Genomic DNA, 20,988 nt, shown 5'->3' on the forward strand with positions numbered 1-20,988 from the left:
AAATTTTAATAAGGAGGTACTGATAGCATGTGCAAAAAATAGGCATGGTCACATGTCATAAGGGACATGATCACACAAAACTAGGGGAGTGGATACAAGACAATAGGGACATGGCCACATTTTGATGTACACTGTACTGCCCATTACGCCACACACTGTAATGCTTATTAAACATTATACCACACCCTGTAATGATTAATTCACTTTATAATGCCTAATACATATTATACCACACACTGTAATGCCTATTTCATATTATACCACACACAGTAATGCCTATTAAATATTATGCCCTACTATAAGGCTTCTAATTACTCGCTGACAGGGGTTTCATGGCAAAAGATGTAGCTTTTTTTTTTCTCCTGGTGGCACCAGCATTCCCGGCACTTCCAGGTAAAGCTATACACGCAATGACATAATTATACATTTTGTGCCCCCTCACCCATGGCATTTTAATGCTGCTTACACACATAATGCTCCCTGCAGTGCCACTTACACACATAATATCCCCTATAGTGTGACTTACATGCATAATGCCGCCACCAGTGTCGATTAAACATAATGCCCCAGTAGGACTTATCACCCTACATGCTCATTGTCAGGGATTACATGCTCCTTGCTTTGGTGTTTCATGCTCCTTGTCTGGGTGTTACATGCTCCTTGCAAGGCAGAGGGTTACATGCTCCTTGCTCAGGGTTTGCATGCTCCTTGCCATGGGAAGTAGGGGTACATGCTTGCTGCCTAGGCGTAACATGCCAAGGGGTAGGCGCATACTGCGCATCAGTACTCCCAGTATATGCACTTCCAGTAGCCCTGGGCACCCTGTGCTCCCCTGACAGACACTAAAAATCAATTAGGACCACTAGTGTCTGTCTTCTACAGATATGGGCATATTTGGAAGGGTGAAGGGACTCTGAACCCCTGGTGTGCTGGAACTTAGGCTGATGGTATGGGCTGCCATCACCGTATTTCTTAAAGGTAAGGTCTACCACCCCACACCATCATACTTGCAGTACTGGTGAAACCTGTGTGTTTTCAGCTGCAACAGCCCTGTTTTCGGTGGAAAACAGGGATACATTCTGGGAAACAATATCCCTGTTAAGCCATGGCACAGTCATTGTTTTGGGGATATTTAGAAAGTCCTAAGTAAGCATATTTCCCGCAATCACCAAATGCAGGTAAAAGAATATCCCTGCAGGTAGGGTTGAGCTTGCCAAAAGGTGAAAAAAGGCAGACTATATGAGCTCATACAGTATGTCATAAAATGATATGCTTCTATGTTTTGATAAATTATAGCTATAGACATGTATAATATACATTAATATACATTAATATACATCGCCGCCCTTCGCCTGACAGCCGCCGCGATGCTGCCACATATGTACTAACATATGCGGCTAGCATCGGGTTGCGGTGACGGAGACCCCCGCGATATCTGTGATGTGGTCTGCGGGGGTCTCCGTCACATCCCGGCGGCTGCCAGTGTCCCCCTGCGTCTCCTCCTCCCCCCTGCAGCCGGATGTCCTCCCGGCTGTGACACCTGCTGGGGGAGGAGGAGATCAAAGGAGGGGGGGGGGGGCGCGGACGGCGATAGAAGCCCTCTGGGTGGCGATACCCTGCCAGGCAAAGACGGGGCGGATGGGTATTGGCACATAGGAAAATGCGGTAAAACCCCTGCTTACCGCATCTTCCCTTTAGTACATCCCACCCAAAGAGAGAAAAAGAAAAGAAAGGAAAACAAGCAAGAAAAAGATGAAAGATAATGAAAGAAAAAAGTAAAAGAAATAAAACAAAAAAAGAAAAATAGAGCAACAGAGTAAGAGAGAATCTATGTATGAGCTAGCCACAAATATTAGGTATTGCATCTCCTGAATATAAGAAGGGGTTCACACCGGGTATCTCCGATACTTTTTGCAACCCCCTTCACTGACACTCACAGGCACCCCCCTAGGGCCCTTATTCAGATCTGACTGCAGTACAAATTTGTTTTCAAAATTGGCAAAACCATTTGCACTGCAGGTGGGGCAGATGTAACGTGCAGAGAGAGTTAAATTTGGGTGGGGTGTGTTGAAACTGAAATCTAAATTGCAGTGTAAAAATAATGCAGCCCGTATTTACCTTACACAGACACAAAATAACTCACCCAAATCTAACTCTCTCTGCACATGCTACATCTGCCCCACCTGCAGTGCAGGTATACAAGGTACTTGTGTAATATCTGGGCGCCCGATTTTTTCAGCGGGTCGGAAAAATCGGTCGCATCGCATGCGATGCGATGTGACCGATTCAACCCGATTTTTACATTGGAACCAATGTTAAATGGTCCCTGAGACACGATTTTACATTGGACCCAATGTTAAATGCCCCCCAGACCCCATTTTTAATTGTATACCCACCCTGATGGGTAATTACTATGTCAAATGCCCCCCCATTGTTAACGCCATGCCACGATCAACGGCAACCCGAAGCATGGCGAGCGCAGTGAGCCCGCGAGGGGCGGCGGTACGCGTCCTCTGACCTTTTCATACCCCCACTATCCACGTCGGCGTGGAGTTGATTTTATATAGTGCGGCAAGTGCAGCGAGCCACCGAGCCCAAAGCATGACGAGTGCAGCGAGCCCCGCGAGGGGACGCAGATTACTTAACATGTATTCAATGTATACAATATAACATTGGGTCCAATGGCAAAATCGGGTCGGTCACGTCACATCGCATCGCATGCCATTATAATGGCATGCGATGTGACCGATTTTAGACGTTGTATTAAAAACGTCTTTTAACCCCGAAAATCGGGTCCCATCGCATCTCATCGCATGCCTTAGGTTAAAGCATGCAATAAAAATATCGGGCGCCCAGATATTACACAAGTACCGTATACAATGCTGCCTGAATTACTAATATCAGGAATGCAAAGTATTTATTCTATTGGCCCCCGCCTATGGGCTACAGAACATGGGATGCAGTTCTGGCAGGGTTTCCCCAGGAATGGTTCCTGTGCATGGCAGTTGCAATGACCATGTACAGTATATGTAGAAGGCCCAGCTACTTTCCAGCCTTTGTCCCTGGGGGTGCTGGGTGATACATGCAATGTGAGAGAGAGAGAGAGAGAGAGAGAGAGAGAGAGAGAGAGAGAGAGAGAGAGAGAGAGAGAGAGAGAGAGAAAACAAGAGGAAATAAGATAAAAAAAGAATGAAAGAGGAGATGAAAAATAGAGAAAGAAAACTAAGAATTTAAAAGAAATTAAAAAATAGAAAGAAACAAAGAAAAAGAAAACAAAAGAAAGAAATTAAGAAAAAGAAAGCACTAGAAAAAAGGCAAAAGAAAGAAAAATAAAGGAAAAATCAAAAGAAAGAAAGAAAACAATACAGAAGAAAGATATAAGGAAATAAACAAAAAAAAAAAAAAATTAAAAGAAAGAAAGAAAGAAAGCAAAAAAGGAAAGAAAAAAGCAATAGAAACAGAAATAACGCAGAGAAAATAAACAAATAAAGAAAATAAATAAAAAAGATAGCAAAATAAAAAAGCAAAAAAAAAAGAAATCAAAAGAAATAAAGAATAAGAAAGTAAAAGACAAAAGTATAAAGAAAGAAAAACAAGGGGAACTCAAAAGAAAGAAAGAAAAAAATAGAACAAAGATATAAGGAAATAAACAAAAAGAAATAAGAAAGAAAAACAAATGAAAAATAAAGAAAGAAAAAAAGAAAAAAGCAATAGAAATAGAAAGAACACATAATATTTAGAGAAAGAAAATAAATAAAGAAATAATAAATAACTAAAAAGAAAAAAATGAAAAAAAGTATGCAAAAGAAATAACTAAAGAAATAAAGAATAAGAAAGCAAAGGATAAAAGGAAAAATAAAGGAAGAATCGAAAGAAAGAAAAAATATAGAAGAAAGATATAAGGAAAAGAACAAAAAGAAAAAGAAAAAAAACAAGAAAAATGAAAATACTTATTAAAGAAAGAAATGGAAAGAAATAAAATAAGGAAAGAAAAAAGCAATAGAAACAGCAAGAACGCATAATATTTTATGAAAGAGAAAGAAAGCAAAAGTAAGTTAAAAGAAAAAACAAAAGAAAGCAAAAAATTAGAAAGAGAGAATGGTGCCCATTTATCAAACTATTTGCCCCTATTTGCAAGCTGCAAATAATAGGTATCCCTTTCAATGTAATAAGAAGCGGTATGCCGCAAATATCTCTGATACCTGCTGCAACCTCTCCATTGCTGCTCACTGCTGCATCCTCCACAGGTTTCTATGGGGGATGCGATGCTGCCCTATTGATCAATATCGGGAATGCAAACCACAAAGCATTCCCAATATGCACCCCCACTGTTATCTGTTGTAGCCTATGGGCTAAAGATTATGGTATGTATCTCTGGCAGGGTTCCCCACAAACCCTCCATCAAAAATTGCCCATGTGCATGGGGGTCGCGATCAGGGCAGCCGAGAGGTATGCTGGGCCTCGGTAAAATTTTTGGGGCGTGGCCCAATTGCGGGAGGCATGACCAACTCCCGTGGTTAGGCAACACCCACAAAATGATTAGCGGGATGAAAAAATACTTTACAGTCGAGGGGGGGGGGTGTTATTGTCACCCCCCTCAGCAGCACGTGCAGCATGTACGAGCTGACAGCAGGCTCAGCATGAGCTCTCACAATGTCAGTGAGATGCTCATGCTGAGCCTGCTGTCAGCACAGCAAATGCTGTAGGAGTGTGCTGCCCGGGAGGAATGGAGGGGGAAGGGGCGGTGTCAGACCAGAGCCCCTGACAGGCCCCTCCAGCAAGCCTGGCACCTGCTCCCCTCCCTCTCGGCGGCCCTGGTCGCGATGACCGCACATGAGTAGAAGAAAAAGTGAATGGTGCACATTTATCAAACTATTTGCGGCTACTTTCCTTAAAACGCCCGTAAGGGCTAGCTGCAAAAATTTGGTATTCCCTGAATCTAGGAAAAAGGGGTACATGAAGCCCTGAATCCCACCCAGATTGTTTTCAAACTAGCAACCCTGGCACAGATCAGCAGTGGTGGGGGGCTGGCCATGCCCCATAGTGATGGAAACAGGAGGTGCGCAAATCCCGGGCATTCCTGCATTTATGCCCGTTATCAAAGACCAAGCCCCTTTTCCGGTGTCCAGAATTGTTTCATGATAATGTTGGGTGGTATGGTTTCTTCACTTTGTTATTGTTGGTTTGTGTGAGGCGGGTTATTTCTATAAACATTCTGATGCCTGTTGGCAATGAAACTGGCATATTTGTTACACATCGTGTTGAGTAACACACATTTGTAATGTGTAAGCCATAAATATTGTCACTTAAATTAATGTTGGTTATTCCAGACATCACTATATTGCTTCTATCATTGTAGAAAGAAGCAACTAGAAGGGAAGGTGGGAACATAAATTAACGTAATGGGAATGTTATAACATTGAACATCTGGATCCCTCAATGAAAACATTTTATTAAGACAGAACATATATATAAAAACAAGATACAATAAATATCTCCATACCTGTCTCGTAGACGAAACAAGAAGAAAGCAAAGTTTGTTGATGAGGAAAAACCCATGAATGCCGCCAATCACCACCATTATCTTCCATAAATATTGTTTTTCCTCTAAGTACAGTTCTCCACCTTCTCCATGATGGTCATGGGAAATATTTTCATGGATGCCTAGGACCTAGAAAATTATGATTGTGCAGAGAAAAATGTGTTATAAAAATAAACTCTAAATCTTCATATTAGATAATTTCCTAAATGAATATTTTACATTTTCATTAGTTTATTCTATTGAATCCTCATTAAAAAATAGATAAAGTACAGTAAGTCATAAAGCCCACGTTGCATTACGCACCCCCCCACCCTCCCCCACAACATGTGACTGTAGGAAAGGTCAACTTCCACCAGAGATGAGGGGTGACATTTAATAGAATGCTATTTTTAGACACTTTCAAATTCGCCCATTATCGCACTTTTTAAATCGCATTTTTTTTGCAGCGAATTTGCATATTTAATGAGGTGCGTATTCTGGGTAGAAAAGTGCGAATAAGTGCAATAATGTGCGAATTTTAGTCATGAAAGTGTGCGATATTTAGGCATGAAAATGTGTTAAAAAAAAAAAAAAAGACAGGACCATGCACAGATCTCAATAATCTGTGCAGGGTTCTGGCCAATTCGCCTGTCAGAACCTGGTCTACATATGTGGCTAATTTTAGACACATTTTCCTGATTTTGCATCTCATTAAATATGCGAATTGTATACTTTTCAATGGGAAAACATCTGGATGCGAGTTCCGGCGCTATATAAAATCGCACTTTCAGAATGTGCGATTTTGTGGCAAATTCGGGAATTTTTTGCCAAAAACATCGCAAAAATCACATTTTCACATCCTATTAAATGTCACCTGAAGTCTTTTCTGAGACAGCTCGGGTGTGGCTTCTGGTGGCAAGATTATATTCTATAAGCATGGTTATAAAGGCTCATTTATAAACCCCCAATTATACAACTGTGCTACAGATGTAGCGGGATTCATCTTTGCAGGGGATGGCGATGGCGTCGCCATCGCCATCCCCTGCCCCGCCGCCATCTGTATGCCGGAAGGGGACGCGCGCGCATGAGGTGCTGCCCTCGGTCGCCCGGTGCCCACACTGGGCGACCGCACCCCCCCCCGTAGCCTCCTCGGGTCCCCCCCCCCGCCCCTCGAGCGGGAGGCGGACAGTAATGCGTCCGCATCGCCTTCCCGTCGCCCGGATACTGTGACGCGCGTGCGTGGGGGACGCACGCGCGTCACAGTCAGATAGCGGCGCCGTGTTGCTGGCGATCCGCCAGCAGCATGCTGCTGGCGGATCGCCAGCAAGGACAAGGCATGATTCATCTGTATTTCCATTACACTTGACACAATTTGTCCACCAGGAGAATTTAAAGCCTCACCCCACTTTGCAGCACTTGATGTTATGTCATAAATACCTAATAATATTACCATGTATAATGCGCCTATGCCTTTTTGGAATGTACTATTATTATTATAATTATTATTATTATTATTATTATTATTATTATATATCTTACTATATACCTTGGGTGACATTTAATAGAATGTGTTTTTTTTACACTTTCAGAATCGCCCATTATCGCACATTTTTAATATCGCATTTCTGCCGCAAATTTGCATATTTAATGAGGTGCGTATTCCGGGAAGAAAAGTGCGATTGAGTGCGATAATGGGCGATTTTTAGGCATGAAAATGTGCGACTTTTAGGCATGATTATGTGCGAATTTGAGGTAATGTGCGATTTTTTGTTTATAATTTTTTTTGAAACAAACGGAGTGAGGTCCCCCCTCCTGAGCATAACCAGCCCTGGGCTCAAAAAATCTGGGGGTCCCCCGTATTTTGAAACCAGCACCGAGCTTCAACAGCCCACGGTGTCATGCCACAGCCGGGGGACTCTTTTTATATAAGATCCCTCGGCCATACCATGAGCACAGTGGCTGGTCAGCCTTGGACGGGGTACCTGGAGGACTACAGGTGGACTAAAAGTCCCAGCGGCCCCATTAATGCCCCACATGCTGGGACTTGTGGTTCTCCAAGTCCCAGCATGCGGAGGAGGTCTGCTGGCACTTGTAGTTCTCCTGCATAAAGCAATGTTATGTATGTGAGAATTAACCCTATCAGGCCAGCGTCCACTGGCCACAGACGCCGGTGACAGCTCCAGGCTTCAGCCCTGGACGGGTGAAGCCTGGGGGAGGGGTGCCTTTATTGGGGGGGTCCCCACTTCTCCAGGTACCCCGTCCAAGGCTGACCAGCCACGGTGCTCATGTATCGGCCGGGGACCTTATATAAAAAGTGTCCCCCGGCTGTGGCATGACACCGTGGGCTGTTGGTGCCCAGTGCTGGTTTCAAAATATGGGGGACCCCCAGATTTTTTGTCCCCCGTATTTTTAGAACAAGGACTGGTCCAAGAGTCCGGGGCTAGTTTCAGAAATACGGGGGACCCCTATGCTTGCTGTCAACCGTATTTTTGGAACCAGGTCCAGCTCAATGAGCTTGGGGCTGGTTATGCTCAGGAGGGGGACCCCACGCCACTTTTTTCCCCCAAAAAACAGTTTAACACATTTTTTAACACAGGACCATGCACAGATCGTAATGATCTGTGCAGGGGTCTGGCCTATTCGACAGTCACAACCTGCTCTAAATGTTTTGCGTTTTTTAGACACATTTTCCCGAATCCGCATCTCATTAAATATGCGAATTGTATACTTTTCAATGGGAAAACATCTGGATGCGAGTTCCGGCACTACTAAAAATCGCACTTTCAGAAAGTGCGAACTTTTCTGAAAATGGGCGATTTCGGACGTTTTTGTGCAAAAAACGCAAAAATCACATTTTCGCATCTCATTAAAACTCACGCCCCTTATGTCAATTACCTATCTATCTAAGTCAGGGGTGGCCAAACCTGTCTTTAAGATCAGTTCATGTTTTTCAGGCAACCTGTGGATCTATAGTAGGAATGAATGCAGCAGGTTTGAAAATGTGACAGTTAGTAATGACTACAGCTGTGCACCAGCTAGGTAACCTGGAAAACCTGAACCATTAGTAGATCTCGAGGACCGGTTCGGCCACCCCTGATTTAAGTGCTTCAGCTTTGTTAGTAAAGCAAAAACACAAAAAACACACAAATGGGAAAACCATGATGCACTGCAGGTGGGGCAGATGTAACATGTACAGAGAGGTTTAGATTTTGGGTGGGGTGTGTTCAAACTGAGGGGTAGATGTATGAAGCAGTGATAAGGGAGGAGAAGTGATAAAGTGCCTGGTACTTTATCACCAGCTTCATACATCTACCCCCAAAATCTCAATTGCAGTGTAGAAATAAAGCTAACATTTGAGGGCTACATGCAAAAGCAACCTGTACTTGCCCTGCACAAAAACACTATAAATGTATTTGCTCCTCTTACGTTGAAACATGCCAGACAGGAAACTACTTGCTTTTAGCTTTACTAAATCCATTATTAATGAGATTATTAGCAATAAATTAAATTAAATAAAGCATAATTTGAGGACAATGCATTTAGTCTACTGTCTACCCAGGGCCGGCGCCACCACTAGGCAGCTTTAGGCATTTGCCTAGGACGCCGGCCACTGGAGGGCGGCACTTGGTACGGAGCAGGTCACAGTGTTCCCCCCTTCCCACCCTGGAGCCAGGTGAGGTGAGCTGCAGCAGCGCCCGCACCCCTACGCCACCCCCACCGTAGAGCGGGTGAGCGGTGGTGCTGACCAGAAATCCCCGACGGCGCTGTGCAGGAACTCTCCCGGGTGATTGACAGCGGGGGCTCAGGAAGTGCTGCTTTGCTATGATGGTGCCATCGGACACACAGTGCGTGGGGACACTGAACTTGCGCTGTCTCACAATATCAGCACAAGCTTCTCCCCTCACACGCTGTGTGTCCGATGGCACCATCATAGCAGAGCAGCGCTTCCTGAGCCCCCGCTGTCAATGGCCGCCCGGGAGAGTCCCTCCCCCTGGAGTGACCCGGCGGCGGTGGACGCATCAAAACCCCCCCACCCATCAGCGGTGGGTGAGGGGTGGGTGATCATAGGAAGCCGTCCCCCCTCACCTTCGCTCTGGCGTTAGTTTGCCGGAGCTCTCCTGCCGCCGCTGTCCCAGCCGCCGGTCAGTCATCACACAGGTGGCAGGCTCGGGATGTTTTGCAGTGGCTCGGGAGGACTCGGGTGCCAGAAATCCGAGTCCCCCAGAGCCGTCCCGAACATCCCCGAGCCTGGCGCTTACATCACTACAGTATGGATATTGGCGGCGGGAGAGCTCCGGCGGGTATGCCGGATTGGAGGGACTCGGGGGGGACCAACAGGAGGGGGGTGGTAACGGAGGGGGGCACTAAAGGTGGTGCGCCAGTGGTGCTCCGCTAGAGGCACCACTGGCGTGCCCCTACTACATAGTGGTATGCCCTGGAAATTTTCCGGGACAGCCCGCTGCGGCAGCGCAGCTGAGACCGGAACATTTCCGGGCATACCACTCAAGTGGTTAATAATGTCAAGCATTTTATAAAATGGGTATTACCTGAGGAATAAGGTGCAACAAGGCATCACCAGAGAGAGTCCCAACAGCCAGTCCCACAAACAGCTGTAAGATGAGTTTGTAGCTCTCCTCACAAGAACTGAAGATGATAAGAGTAGCACCAAGCATGGATCCCAGTGTCAGCAGTAGCACAGCAATTGTGCTGTACCCGTACCCTAAGAAACATTACAACACACAATGGGGCAATTGTATTAAGCCTTAACAAGAGATAAATGCAAGGGTGATAAGGAGAGATAAACGTCCAGCCAATCAGCTCCTTACTGACTTTTTTCAAACACAGCCTGTAACATGGCAGTTAGGATGTGAGTGTAATTTAATACGTTACTACAAAGCAAACAATTCCTGCATAAATGTACCGATATGAAAAGATATATCTGGTACAAATAAATTTGACAAAAAAATCATCCATTTCAAGGTAGAATTACAGTACATTTGCCCTGTTTAATGCGCGTGACAATTTTTTCACTGGTCAAAAAAACAATGCGGATCAGTAATTCAAAAATGGGTTAGAACGCCAGAAATTGAATACCCATGGTCAAATTAGTGTTGTTTTTTTTCCAGCTACCTGGAAAAAAACGGCACATTATTGAATACTTCCATTATTTGACAAAGTCAGAATATTATTATAAAGACATTAACGTCACAATCGGTCACAATAAGCAAAATGGTGATAACAAATTGAAATACGGAAATGAAACACGAAAAAAAAAGGCTCACACTCATATTCTCTTTGCGTAATATGCTCCCTGGGCACTACCAGAGTGTAATGGACACTCATTATGTGTATGGACAAGTCATTAGTAGAAGGCCTGAACCCCAGGTGATGGCAATTTTGAAAATGATTCATCATATATTTTTTTTAAACATTTTTATTCGTTTCCAAATTTAGACCTTTTTCTTCGTTGACCACAAACTAGGGTTGGCCATCGTTGCCATTGATGGTTGCCATTGATGGCAATTCTGCAACTGGCCATCGATAGTGCTAAACTATGCGATGGATGACCATCAATATTTTTACATATCGATGGTCATCAATTGTGTTTGATTGATTTGCCTGTGGGCCAATCAAAACGAGGGTGTCGGGGCTTCGCGGGTGTTGGGGGGGGTGCAGCTATGCTCCGTTTCTCTGCACTTTGAAAACAAAAAGAAGCAAAACATCGTTTTGCTGTTCCATCGATGAAGGGAAACCATCTGGTTCTCCCCCATCGATGGCAAAATTATTCAACATTGGCCATGAACCATCGATGATTTCGAATGATCAATGGTGGTTGACCATCCCTACCACAAACCACCCTCCCCACATTTTTTAAAATCACAAGATGTGAGGTATTCTGTTATGGAAATAAGCTTGAAAAACATATCAGGGCCCTTTGTCATAACAAGTTCTAGCACTGTGTTCTACAAATAGTCTATCTTTTTCCTGAACTTAGCAAAGATGGAATATTAAAGCCACCCAACAGTAATAGCAAGGGGAAACTCCAGAGGAGGGGCAGCAGTACTATTCAACATTCAAATAGGGAGCCACGCAAACTGTCACCAGATGCCTTTCCGAACTGACTCTCTGGCAGTTGGTCTTTCTCCCCTTTTTGAATTTTGAACTGTGCTGCAGCCCATCCTCTGGAGCCGCCACTGGTAATCATACATACACAGGGCCTGATTCTGGTTCACTCCCAAAAGCAAATTCTCTCTCTAATGGACAAAACCATATGCACTTCAGGTGGGGCAGATGTAACATGTGCAGCAAGAGTTAGATTTGGGTGTTATTTTGTTTCTGTGCAGGGTAAATACTGGCTGATTTATTTTTACACTGCAATATAGATTTCAGTTTGATGTACAAACCCCACCCAAATGTAACTCTCTCTGCACATGTTACATCTGCCCCCCTCCCCCTGTAGTGCTCATGGTTTTGCCCATTAAAGAGAGAATTTGCTTTTGCAAGTGAACCAGAATCAGGCCCATGGTTCACAATCTTATGAGTCTCCGATCATTCCAAGAGTATAGGCAAGTATGGAAAAGTTAATCTTGGAAGTTGGGGTGTAATTTGCATTTTTTCACAACCAAATCAATATGCAACTGAGGTACACAATTTACACTCTGGTAATTTAAAATCTGATATACTGTATGTGAATTAGATTCACATTTCAATGGTGATCTTACAGAGCAAAATATATTTACAGTATACAGTATACTGTATACACAATTTAGACATCGGTTGTTCAACAATATTTGCAGCCCATATCAATAAGTGTTTGTGGCATATTGCCAAAAACACCCATTTTTGCCGATAGCTGCAAATATTTCGTATAACACAAATGAATGAATGAATTCCAGGTCGCTGAACCCATATATCTCCATTATGCTGCAGGTACAAGGCTATGACTCACTTTCGAGAGTGGTGGGAGGTGGGAGTTGAGTACTTGTGTGGTCCTCTTCTGGGCATGTGCAAGACAGAAGCTGATGAATAATGGCTGGGCTGATTTGCTTGAAGTGCTCCTGAGAAACTGGAGAGCGACTGTTACGCAGAAAGGTCTTCACAAGCTCGTATGCAGTAAAACATGGCTGGCCCTAAAAATACAGGAACATTTTCAAGAAAACCACTTTCCTAATGCGGACACCTTAGCAATAGAGTTCCGCCTAGGGATGCCAATTCCGGGGCATTTTTTTCAAACCTGGGATTTGGGATTGAAAAATGCTCAATCTTGGGATTCATGGGAGACCTGGGATTGACTCCCTCCCCAGACCAGCCCCCGCAGTTTTACTTACAGCAGCCTGTTTCAGAGCAGTGCAGGAGAGGTGCACCCAACGGGTGGATCAGGACAACGAGGTGCGGCTGGTGGGTGCTGAAGGGCAATCAGACAAAGCTTGCGGACTGAGATATGGGTTGTGTCTTGATCTACTTCAGTTCTTTGTCGAGGATGGGACTTTAGGTGAAGGCGGAAGTTGTTAGATGCCCTCAGAGAATTTTTTTATTTTATCTATAATTTATGTAGGTGTAGGTTATTTTATTTTATTGGAGCTGGATTGTAGCCTTGCATGCTCACTTCCTTCGCCACACTCCGTGCATGGTGTCTCGCTTTGCTCACCACACTTTTATAGTCCCCCTCCAGGTATACGTGAACCCAGTGCATGATGGGAAATGTCAAAAGACAGAAGATATGCGATGGCGGGCTGCACAGAGTGACTTCTGATATCATGTCACGCTGTGCAGAGCAGCACAACCGGGGTCAGGAGCAGTCGGCCCGCATCTGAGCGGGTGCTCAGCACTGTCTGGCAGTAGATTTGTGCATGCGCAAACTAATGCCGGAATCACTGGATTGGAAGCTTCAATCCTGGGATTCAAATCCCGGCAATTTTGGCCACCCGAGTTCCACACATCGATTTGCAGTAGTTCTCTTTTGCCAGCATCAAATAACTGGTTGTGCCCCACTGGAATAATGGGAGTAGTTGTTGAAGATTCGCATCTACAGTATTCACCCCTGCAAGTAATGCCCAACACTACAGCTATGGTTGTCTGAGTATAGAATTTAGCATAGAGTAGTTCTTAGGCCAGGTATTTTTTTTTTTTCAGAGCATAATGTGCACATAAAACAGTTTAACTCTACATATTACACCATTACCTGATTCCATCCTGCTAAGTGACCCTGGGACTCAGGGACATCCTTATGCTCTTCCTTTGGCTCTTCATCAGTCTCTACTGCAGGAACAGGTAACTGTTCATGGTTCGTTCCCGGGATTACAAGACTTCTTGCCTTCCTCCTGTGGTTGTGGTCTGTCTTGGTGCAGGTCATAACTAATTTCAGTCTTCCAATAAGTTCATCTATATCTAAAAAAAAACTCAGACATTGGTTATTAATATTATTTTATCATCTTGATTCAATGATCTATTTATCAAAATTTTTTCCTGAGCAGACTCTCCCCTAATTTGGGGTCTGCACATGTTCTGTGCATGTGCAGAACAGGTCCCGAGAAGTTGCACACATTCCCGTCATCCACAGCATGATTGCAGTTGACATGCTGCAGCATTTGGGGGAAGAGTTGGGGCAACACCTGGTACGGTACTTCGAAACAGGGCACGTCACCCTATTTTGGAGGTATGATGTGTCCAAGGTCTTCGCAGACTTCCTGGACCTCAGTGTCTGGATCCCATGTCCAGCCAGAGTAAGCTTTAGCTTACATAGGCTGGCTGGTGCATGTGACCATCCCGAGATGGTAATCCGTGAGCTGCATCCTCAGGGGCAGAATTTGCATCATCACTAATGCCCCCCATACACGGTCCGTTAATCGGATCCGTTGTGTGCTTAAACAGCACACATCGGATCGGATCGCATCCCTAGTGCATGCAGTGTGCATGCACTGCGATCCGATCCGATGTATAGCTAGTACAAAAAGTATGTGCAGCACATACTTTTTGTACCGTACTATGTGATGCGCGGGAGCGCGCATCGCATAGTACAGAACGGAGCCATACACAACGGACCGTGTATGGGCTCCTTAACGCTAACACTAGGCGCCTATCTCCAACACCTGCTGCATTCAGATTCCAATTAGACCTACAGAAATTGCACAGCAGCTTCCTTGCAACATGCCCCATTTAAAACAGTCCCTGTCACTGTCCCCTCTCTGACTCACTGACCCCCAAACGGTTGCAGCATACAGTCATGCCGTGGCAGGGGGCGATATTGCATCTAGCATATATTGCATATAGGCCCTTATTCTGGTCGCTCGGGCGCAAATTCGCGAGTCAACCAGAACTCACCCTACGAATGGTGGTACGCCCGTCCCCCTTCGCACGCCAGGTTCGTTCACCAGGCATGGTTGTTTTACATAAACATCCATTTGCATGCCAGTCTGCACCTCCCCCATCTTTCGATGGCCGCCGACCATCGGATGATGTTGAAGGTGCGTGCATATGTAAGGGTCCAGACCACTCGTACATATGCGTGTAGAAATCCAGGGGAATTGGGAATACGGTTATGTCTGCTGCCCCCACCCCCCCCCCCACCCCACCGCACGTGTGTCACAAACGCATTAGCGTGTGTACGCCCAGCGTTTTCATGGGAACACCCATGAAACGTTGGCCATTCACATATGCTAATGAGCCTTTCCAGCACCCCATGCCCCTCTCCACCCCCCCCCCCCGCTCGAAAGGCAGGGAGCGTGCACCCAACGATGTGATTTTTCGCTGAGTTCACACGCACCTAAAACCATAAATGCTGCTGCGCATGCGCATACGCAAAACATTGTTCCCCCTTGCGAATTCACACAAGAGCGAGTCAACCAGAATAAGGGCCATACTGTTTGTCTTCTTGCATATAATGTTTGGGTACTTATGTACTAACTGGGCTGCCGATTTTGAAATCGGGTCCATCGCATCGCATCCGACCATATCGCATGCGATGCGATGCGATGGACCCGATTTTTCCATAGTATTCAATGTTAAAATGGACTGAGTCCATTTTAACATGGAATTCAATGGGAAAAGGGGTCCTTTTCATACCCCTACTATCCAAGTGGGCATGGAGTTGGATATAAACCTGTGGCGAGCGTAGCGAGCCACCGAGCCTGAAGTGTGGCGAGCGGACACTGAATACCGTCCCCTCGCGGGGCGCGCTTCGCTCGCCACGCTTCGGGCTCGGTGGCTCGCTACGCTCGCCACAGGTTTATATCCAACTCCATGCCCACTTGGATAGTAGGGGTATGAAAAGGACCCCTTTTCCCATGGAATTCCATGTTAAAATGGACTCAGTCCATTTTAACATTGAATCCTATGGAAAAATCGGGTCCATTGCATCGCATTGCATGTGATATGGTCATATGCGATGCGATATCGCATCGCATCTGATTGTATGCCTTAAGTTAAGGCATACAATCAAAAAATCGGCAGCCCAGATAATACATAAGTACCACTGGGGCAGATGTATTAAGCCTTAACAAGAGATAAATTCAAGTGTGGTAAGGAGAGATAAACGTCCAGCCAATCAGCTCCTTACTGACTTTTTTCAAACACAGCCTGTGACATGGCATTAGGTAGGTGATTGGCTGGACATTTATCTCTCCTTATCACACTTGCATTTATCTCTTGTTAAGGCTTAATACATCTGCCCCAATGTTTGTTATGCCATCAATAAAGAAAAGTAATACATATATTACTACAGTATGTAACTGATATCATTTTGTTCTACCCTACATATCTCACCTCCAGCAAACAGCTCACTAGTTCTGTTTAAGGATTTGAAAATGGAATCAGTAAAGTAGTTGGCAGTGGGCAGCGTCTCTCTTCTGAAACAGACATGCTGAATAGATGATGTAAGAATCACTTCCGCGAGCCTTGGAAGCGCCAGTTCATCGATATTGTGCAATGCGCCAAATGCTCTCTCCAGAGATCGCAAATCTGTACACTTAGAACAAGGGAACAGAATTATCTTAATCCATCTTCCAAGTCACATGAGACAGACAAAGCTGGCAGTACTATACATGTGATTCTGTCATTTTCAGTTTGGGTATACTTTCAAAAGTTCCAAATATTTGCTAAATAATTATAGTCATTCATCTACTTAAAGTTTGAGAAATCCCCATGTTTTACGAAGTGCATCATCGCAGTAATTGTCTCATGCATTTTCTAGAGGCAACTAACCAAACAAACTAAAGTTATTTGTATCATTTAGCACAACATCTATTGAATTTGGTTTCCAGCTGTTCATGCATGTACAGGGGGCCTTATTCTGCTTGACTCGCTCGGGCGCGAATTCGCACTCTTGCGAGTCATCCAGAGCCCGCCATTCGCAAGCCGGGATCGTTTGTCCGGCACGCAAATGGATTCTTTACATAAACAACCATTCGCATGCCAGTGGGAACCTCCCCCATCTTTCGAAGGCCGCCGACCATTGAATGATGTGAAAGGCACACGCATATGTATGGGTGGTCCAGACCACTCGTACATATGAATGAAGAAATGCAGTGATACGGACGGGCACCTGACATCCGGTTATGTCATCTGTCCACCCCCCCGCATGTGCTCCAAGACTGCATTACCATATGGGAATTCCCATGATATGCGAATGCATATGCTGATGCCCCTAGCCAGCACCCCACGCCGCTCTCCGCCCCCCGATCCAAAGGCAGGGAGTGTGCACTTGGCGAACAGATGAAGCTACGAGTTTGCGCGCTCCCATCGTATGCACATGTGCAGAGATGCACATGCACATACGCATCTGAATTCGTGCCTAAACGATTCAACCAGAATAAGGCCCAGTATTAGCTAATCTGGGAATAAACCTGGTAAAAACTCTTTGGGATGCGGTCAGCAGGTTGACAATAAAAAAGGTGGACAGTCAATACAGTAGGCAGACCACTATTGGTCGACAGGCCATACTGTAGGTCATCACATGATAAAAGACACAAAAACCTGTGAAAATACTCTTGTCAACCTCTTCCATATAGACCTTTCCCATGTCGATCTATTACTTGTGATGACCTTCCGACCTAAGGCATGTTGACATTTTCCATGTGTCGACCTATAGCCTATCAACCAATAGTGGTCAACCTATTGATGCTCAACCTTCTTAGTTATATACAGTTATCCACGGTTGTCCCCCATTTTCCCATAGAAGGATGTGGACTATTTCTTTTTATCTAGACGAGCATCTGATTGCCCCATGTTATATCAGCAATGGTCACTTAGAATGCTGGAGGTCTATTATCCCGTCATCCCATCCTGTTGGCACTCCCAATCCCTTTTCCAAACCCAGCCTGGGGACTGACAGTGATTGCTACCGCACGGTCCTTTGCCCACAGAGCATATGCACTGCATATGAACTGTGGGCCATGCACCGTCAGCACCACCATAGTTCTGGCCCTGGTAGAGCACCAAGAACAGGTTGAGTATTGGGGGGGATCCACTGTCTATTTATTTTTAACCATTGCCTTTAAAAAAAAAATCAGCCTATGCATAGCACATATTCTATACAAGATCATGTAGTGTGTTGTATAATCTCACCCTTTGCCCATCGGATATATGGAAATGATGCTTTGTTTTTTGTAGGAGATCCTCTAACTCGTTAGCAGACAGATAATGACAGTCTTCGCCCTTGTGAAGGTTGAGTATACCATTGCGGTAGAATAGGTAGTCCATGTTGACGATGCCAGTTTGTGACGTGCAAAAGTCTTTTTTATTCAAAATATAATACAGCAGAATTACTGATGCTTTCTGCAACGTATCATTGTCTAATTTATTCCCAAGATCTTTTCCGGACATCAACAGAAGGGTATCAGCTTGGAGACACTAAAAACAAAATAATAATAATTATAAATGAAGTGCAGTCCATATATATATATATATATATATATATATATATATATATAAATATAACACAATACTCCACGACGCGCTTAACAATATCAAACAGAAGAACTTTCTTTTAACAATATGTACTGAGGCTGCTATACCACAATGTTACCCGAGGGCCGGGTAACTTACATACAACATACACTTCCCAAATGTGGTTCAGCGCCCTTTACTCAATTGATAGTCCATATGTCATTTCTCCAAGATAACAATTTATTAAAATCTTCAAAGTTTGATTGACCGTCTGGCCGTACAACAGAATCCCAACGCGTTTCGTCCTAAGACTTCATCAGGGGATTGTATACAGTCCGAATATTAAATTTCTTATTGAAACGACTAGGAGATGCGATGTCGGTGAACAATTATTACACCAAAAAGAATATATGATATGTCTCCTGTCCTTCTCTTGTAAGCCCTATGAGGCTAACCAATTGCACTGGTAGAGATTAGTTTGTTCTGAAAAGAGCTCAGCCTGTTACAGTCTCTTTCAGGGACCTCTATCTCTTGCAAGGAAGGATAGTAGAACCTCTAAATTAGTAAATTCTACTATCCTTCCTTGCAAGAGATAGAGGTCCCTGAAAGAGACTGTAACAGGCCGAGCTCTTTTCAGAACAAACTAATCTCTACCAGTGCAATTGGTTAGCCTCATAGGGCTTACAAGAGAAGGACAGGAGACATATCATATATTCTTTTTGGTGTAATAATTGTTCACCGACATCGCATTTCCTAGTCGTTTCAATAAGAAATTTAATATTCGGACTGTATACAATCCCCTGATGAAGTCTTAGGACGAAACGCGTTGGGATTCTGTTGTACGGCCAGACGGTCAATCAAACTTTGAAGATTTTAATAAATTGTTATCTTGGAGAAATGACATATGGACTATCAATTGAGTAAAGGGCGCTGAACCACATTTGGGAAGTGTATATATATATATATATATATATATATAAATACAATATGGACCTCGTCTTGCGCTAAAAGATTCTGATGTTAGCTGCTACTCCGATAAGGCTCCCCTGTTAGTGAGAGTCTAACAACAAATACAAAAAAAAGAATTTATCGGCGAACCCTGGACTTAGTACCACCTAGTCAATCATACAATAATTTGTTAAATGAGACACCAATCACATTTCAATTGACAATTCTTTGTCCCCTTCCCGAATAAAACGTGGAATCCGTTCAAGATAAAAGTTCTTTATTGAAACCCTATATGAAATATATATATATATATATAGTAATTTGTAGATGGTCCGGCACTCTCCCAAATAAGCAACAACCTCGGTGCCTTCCAGAGGGATGTAGCCAACGACGAAGAATGACGGCGGCACTCCAATGATTTTGTAAAGTGTGTATTCAAATAGTGGGATATGACACCTTGGGCCTTATTTTGGTTCATTCTTTCTGACAAAATCCTTCTTAGATGGGCAAAACCATGTGCACTGCAGGTGGGGCAGATGTTACTTGTGCAGAGAGAATTAGATTTGGGTGGGGTTTTACTTCAAAGTGAGATCTATATTGCAGTGTAAAAATAAAGCAGTCAGTATTTACCCTGCACAGAAACAAAATAACACCCAAATCTAATTCTCTCTGCACATGTTACATCTGCCCCCTGCAGTGCACATGGTTTTGTCCATCTAAGAAGGATTTTGTCAGAAAGAATGAACCAAAATAAGGCCCCTTGTCTGGTTCAGGGAATTATATGATGTGGATTTAACAATTAAGGAAACAAGAAACTTTGTAGGACATATTTTAAGAATGAGTAAACCCAGGAATGAAATGCAGGTAACAGTTATATGTGGTCATCGCATCTTGCCCATCGCTAACTTTAATGTGTTTTGAAAATATTCTGTCTCCATTTTTACGTGTCTGACCTTAGAAGTATATACATATAGCTCTTTCAACACCACATTTAGGGCTTTATTTACTAAGATGGGCGTTCTATTAAAGATGGGATGTTGCCCATAGCAACCAATCACATTTTTCTTCTTATTTATTAGCACCTTCTAGAAGATAATAGACAGAATCCGATTGGTAGCAATGGACGACATCCCATTTTCAAAATAACTCCTATTTTAGTAAATTTACCCCAAAAAGCTAAATATAATAGCTTGCGAGAAGCTGAAGATTCCGGACTTTGTTCGAGTCTGCCCATATTCTTAAAGCGGCAATCATTTACAAAAAAGCCCTTGGTCTGACACTAGGTAGTAGCACGATATACGGTCGTTTGGTCAACACTATTAAGGATGACATACAATGGATCAATCACTGTAGGTCGTTACATGAAAAAGGTCAACATGCCTAAGGTCGACAGGGTCAAAATGTCAACATAAGCATTAGGTCAACATTGGGAAAGTCAACAGTCCTTAGTTCGACATGGGTTTTTAAAACAAAAAATTCACAAGCATTGGGTTTTTCACATTTTAGTTTGAGCCAACATGTGCCAAGAGGAGGAATTTCATGCCCTACCATCCACTAGGGCATGGAGGGTGAATAGAATAGTGTGTCGAGCGTAGTGACGTACCGTGCCCGAAGCATGGCAAGCGCAGCAAGCCATC

General features: G+C 44.0%; 1 protein-coding gene across 1 annotated transcript in view; it reads right to left on the reverse strand.

Moving 5' to 3' along the window:
* SLC39A12 (solute carrier family 39 member 12) overlaps positions 1 to 20,988 on the reverse strand; it is a 49,168-nt gene that overhangs the window by 22,267 nt on the left and 5,913 nt on the right. Inside the window, exons 2-7 of the mRNA XM_083189328.1 lie at positions 18,083 to 18,367; positions 16,283 to 16,484; positions 13,704 to 13,909; positions 12,471 to 12,651; positions 10,069 to 10,241; positions 5,504 to 5,671 (exon numbers count right to left, since the gene is read on the reverse strand). Of these exons, the coding sequence (XP_083045454.1) occupies positions 5,504 to 5,671; positions 10,069 to 10,241; positions 12,471 to 12,651; positions 13,704 to 13,909; positions 16,283 to 16,484; positions 18,083 to 18,367 (1,215 nt within the window). The remainder of the gene's footprint in view (positions 1 to 5,503; positions 5,672 to 10,068; positions 10,242 to 12,470; positions 12,652 to 13,703; positions 13,910 to 16,282; positions 16,485 to 18,082; positions 18,368 to 20,988) is intronic.

Source organism: Crinia signifera, chromosome 5, assembly GCF_055691185.1.
Source record: "Crinia signifera chromosome 5, ASM5569118v1, whole genome shotgun sequence".
NCBI classification, from domain to species: Eukaryota; Metazoa; Chordata; class Amphibia; order Anura; family Myobatrachidae; genus Crinia; species Crinia signifera.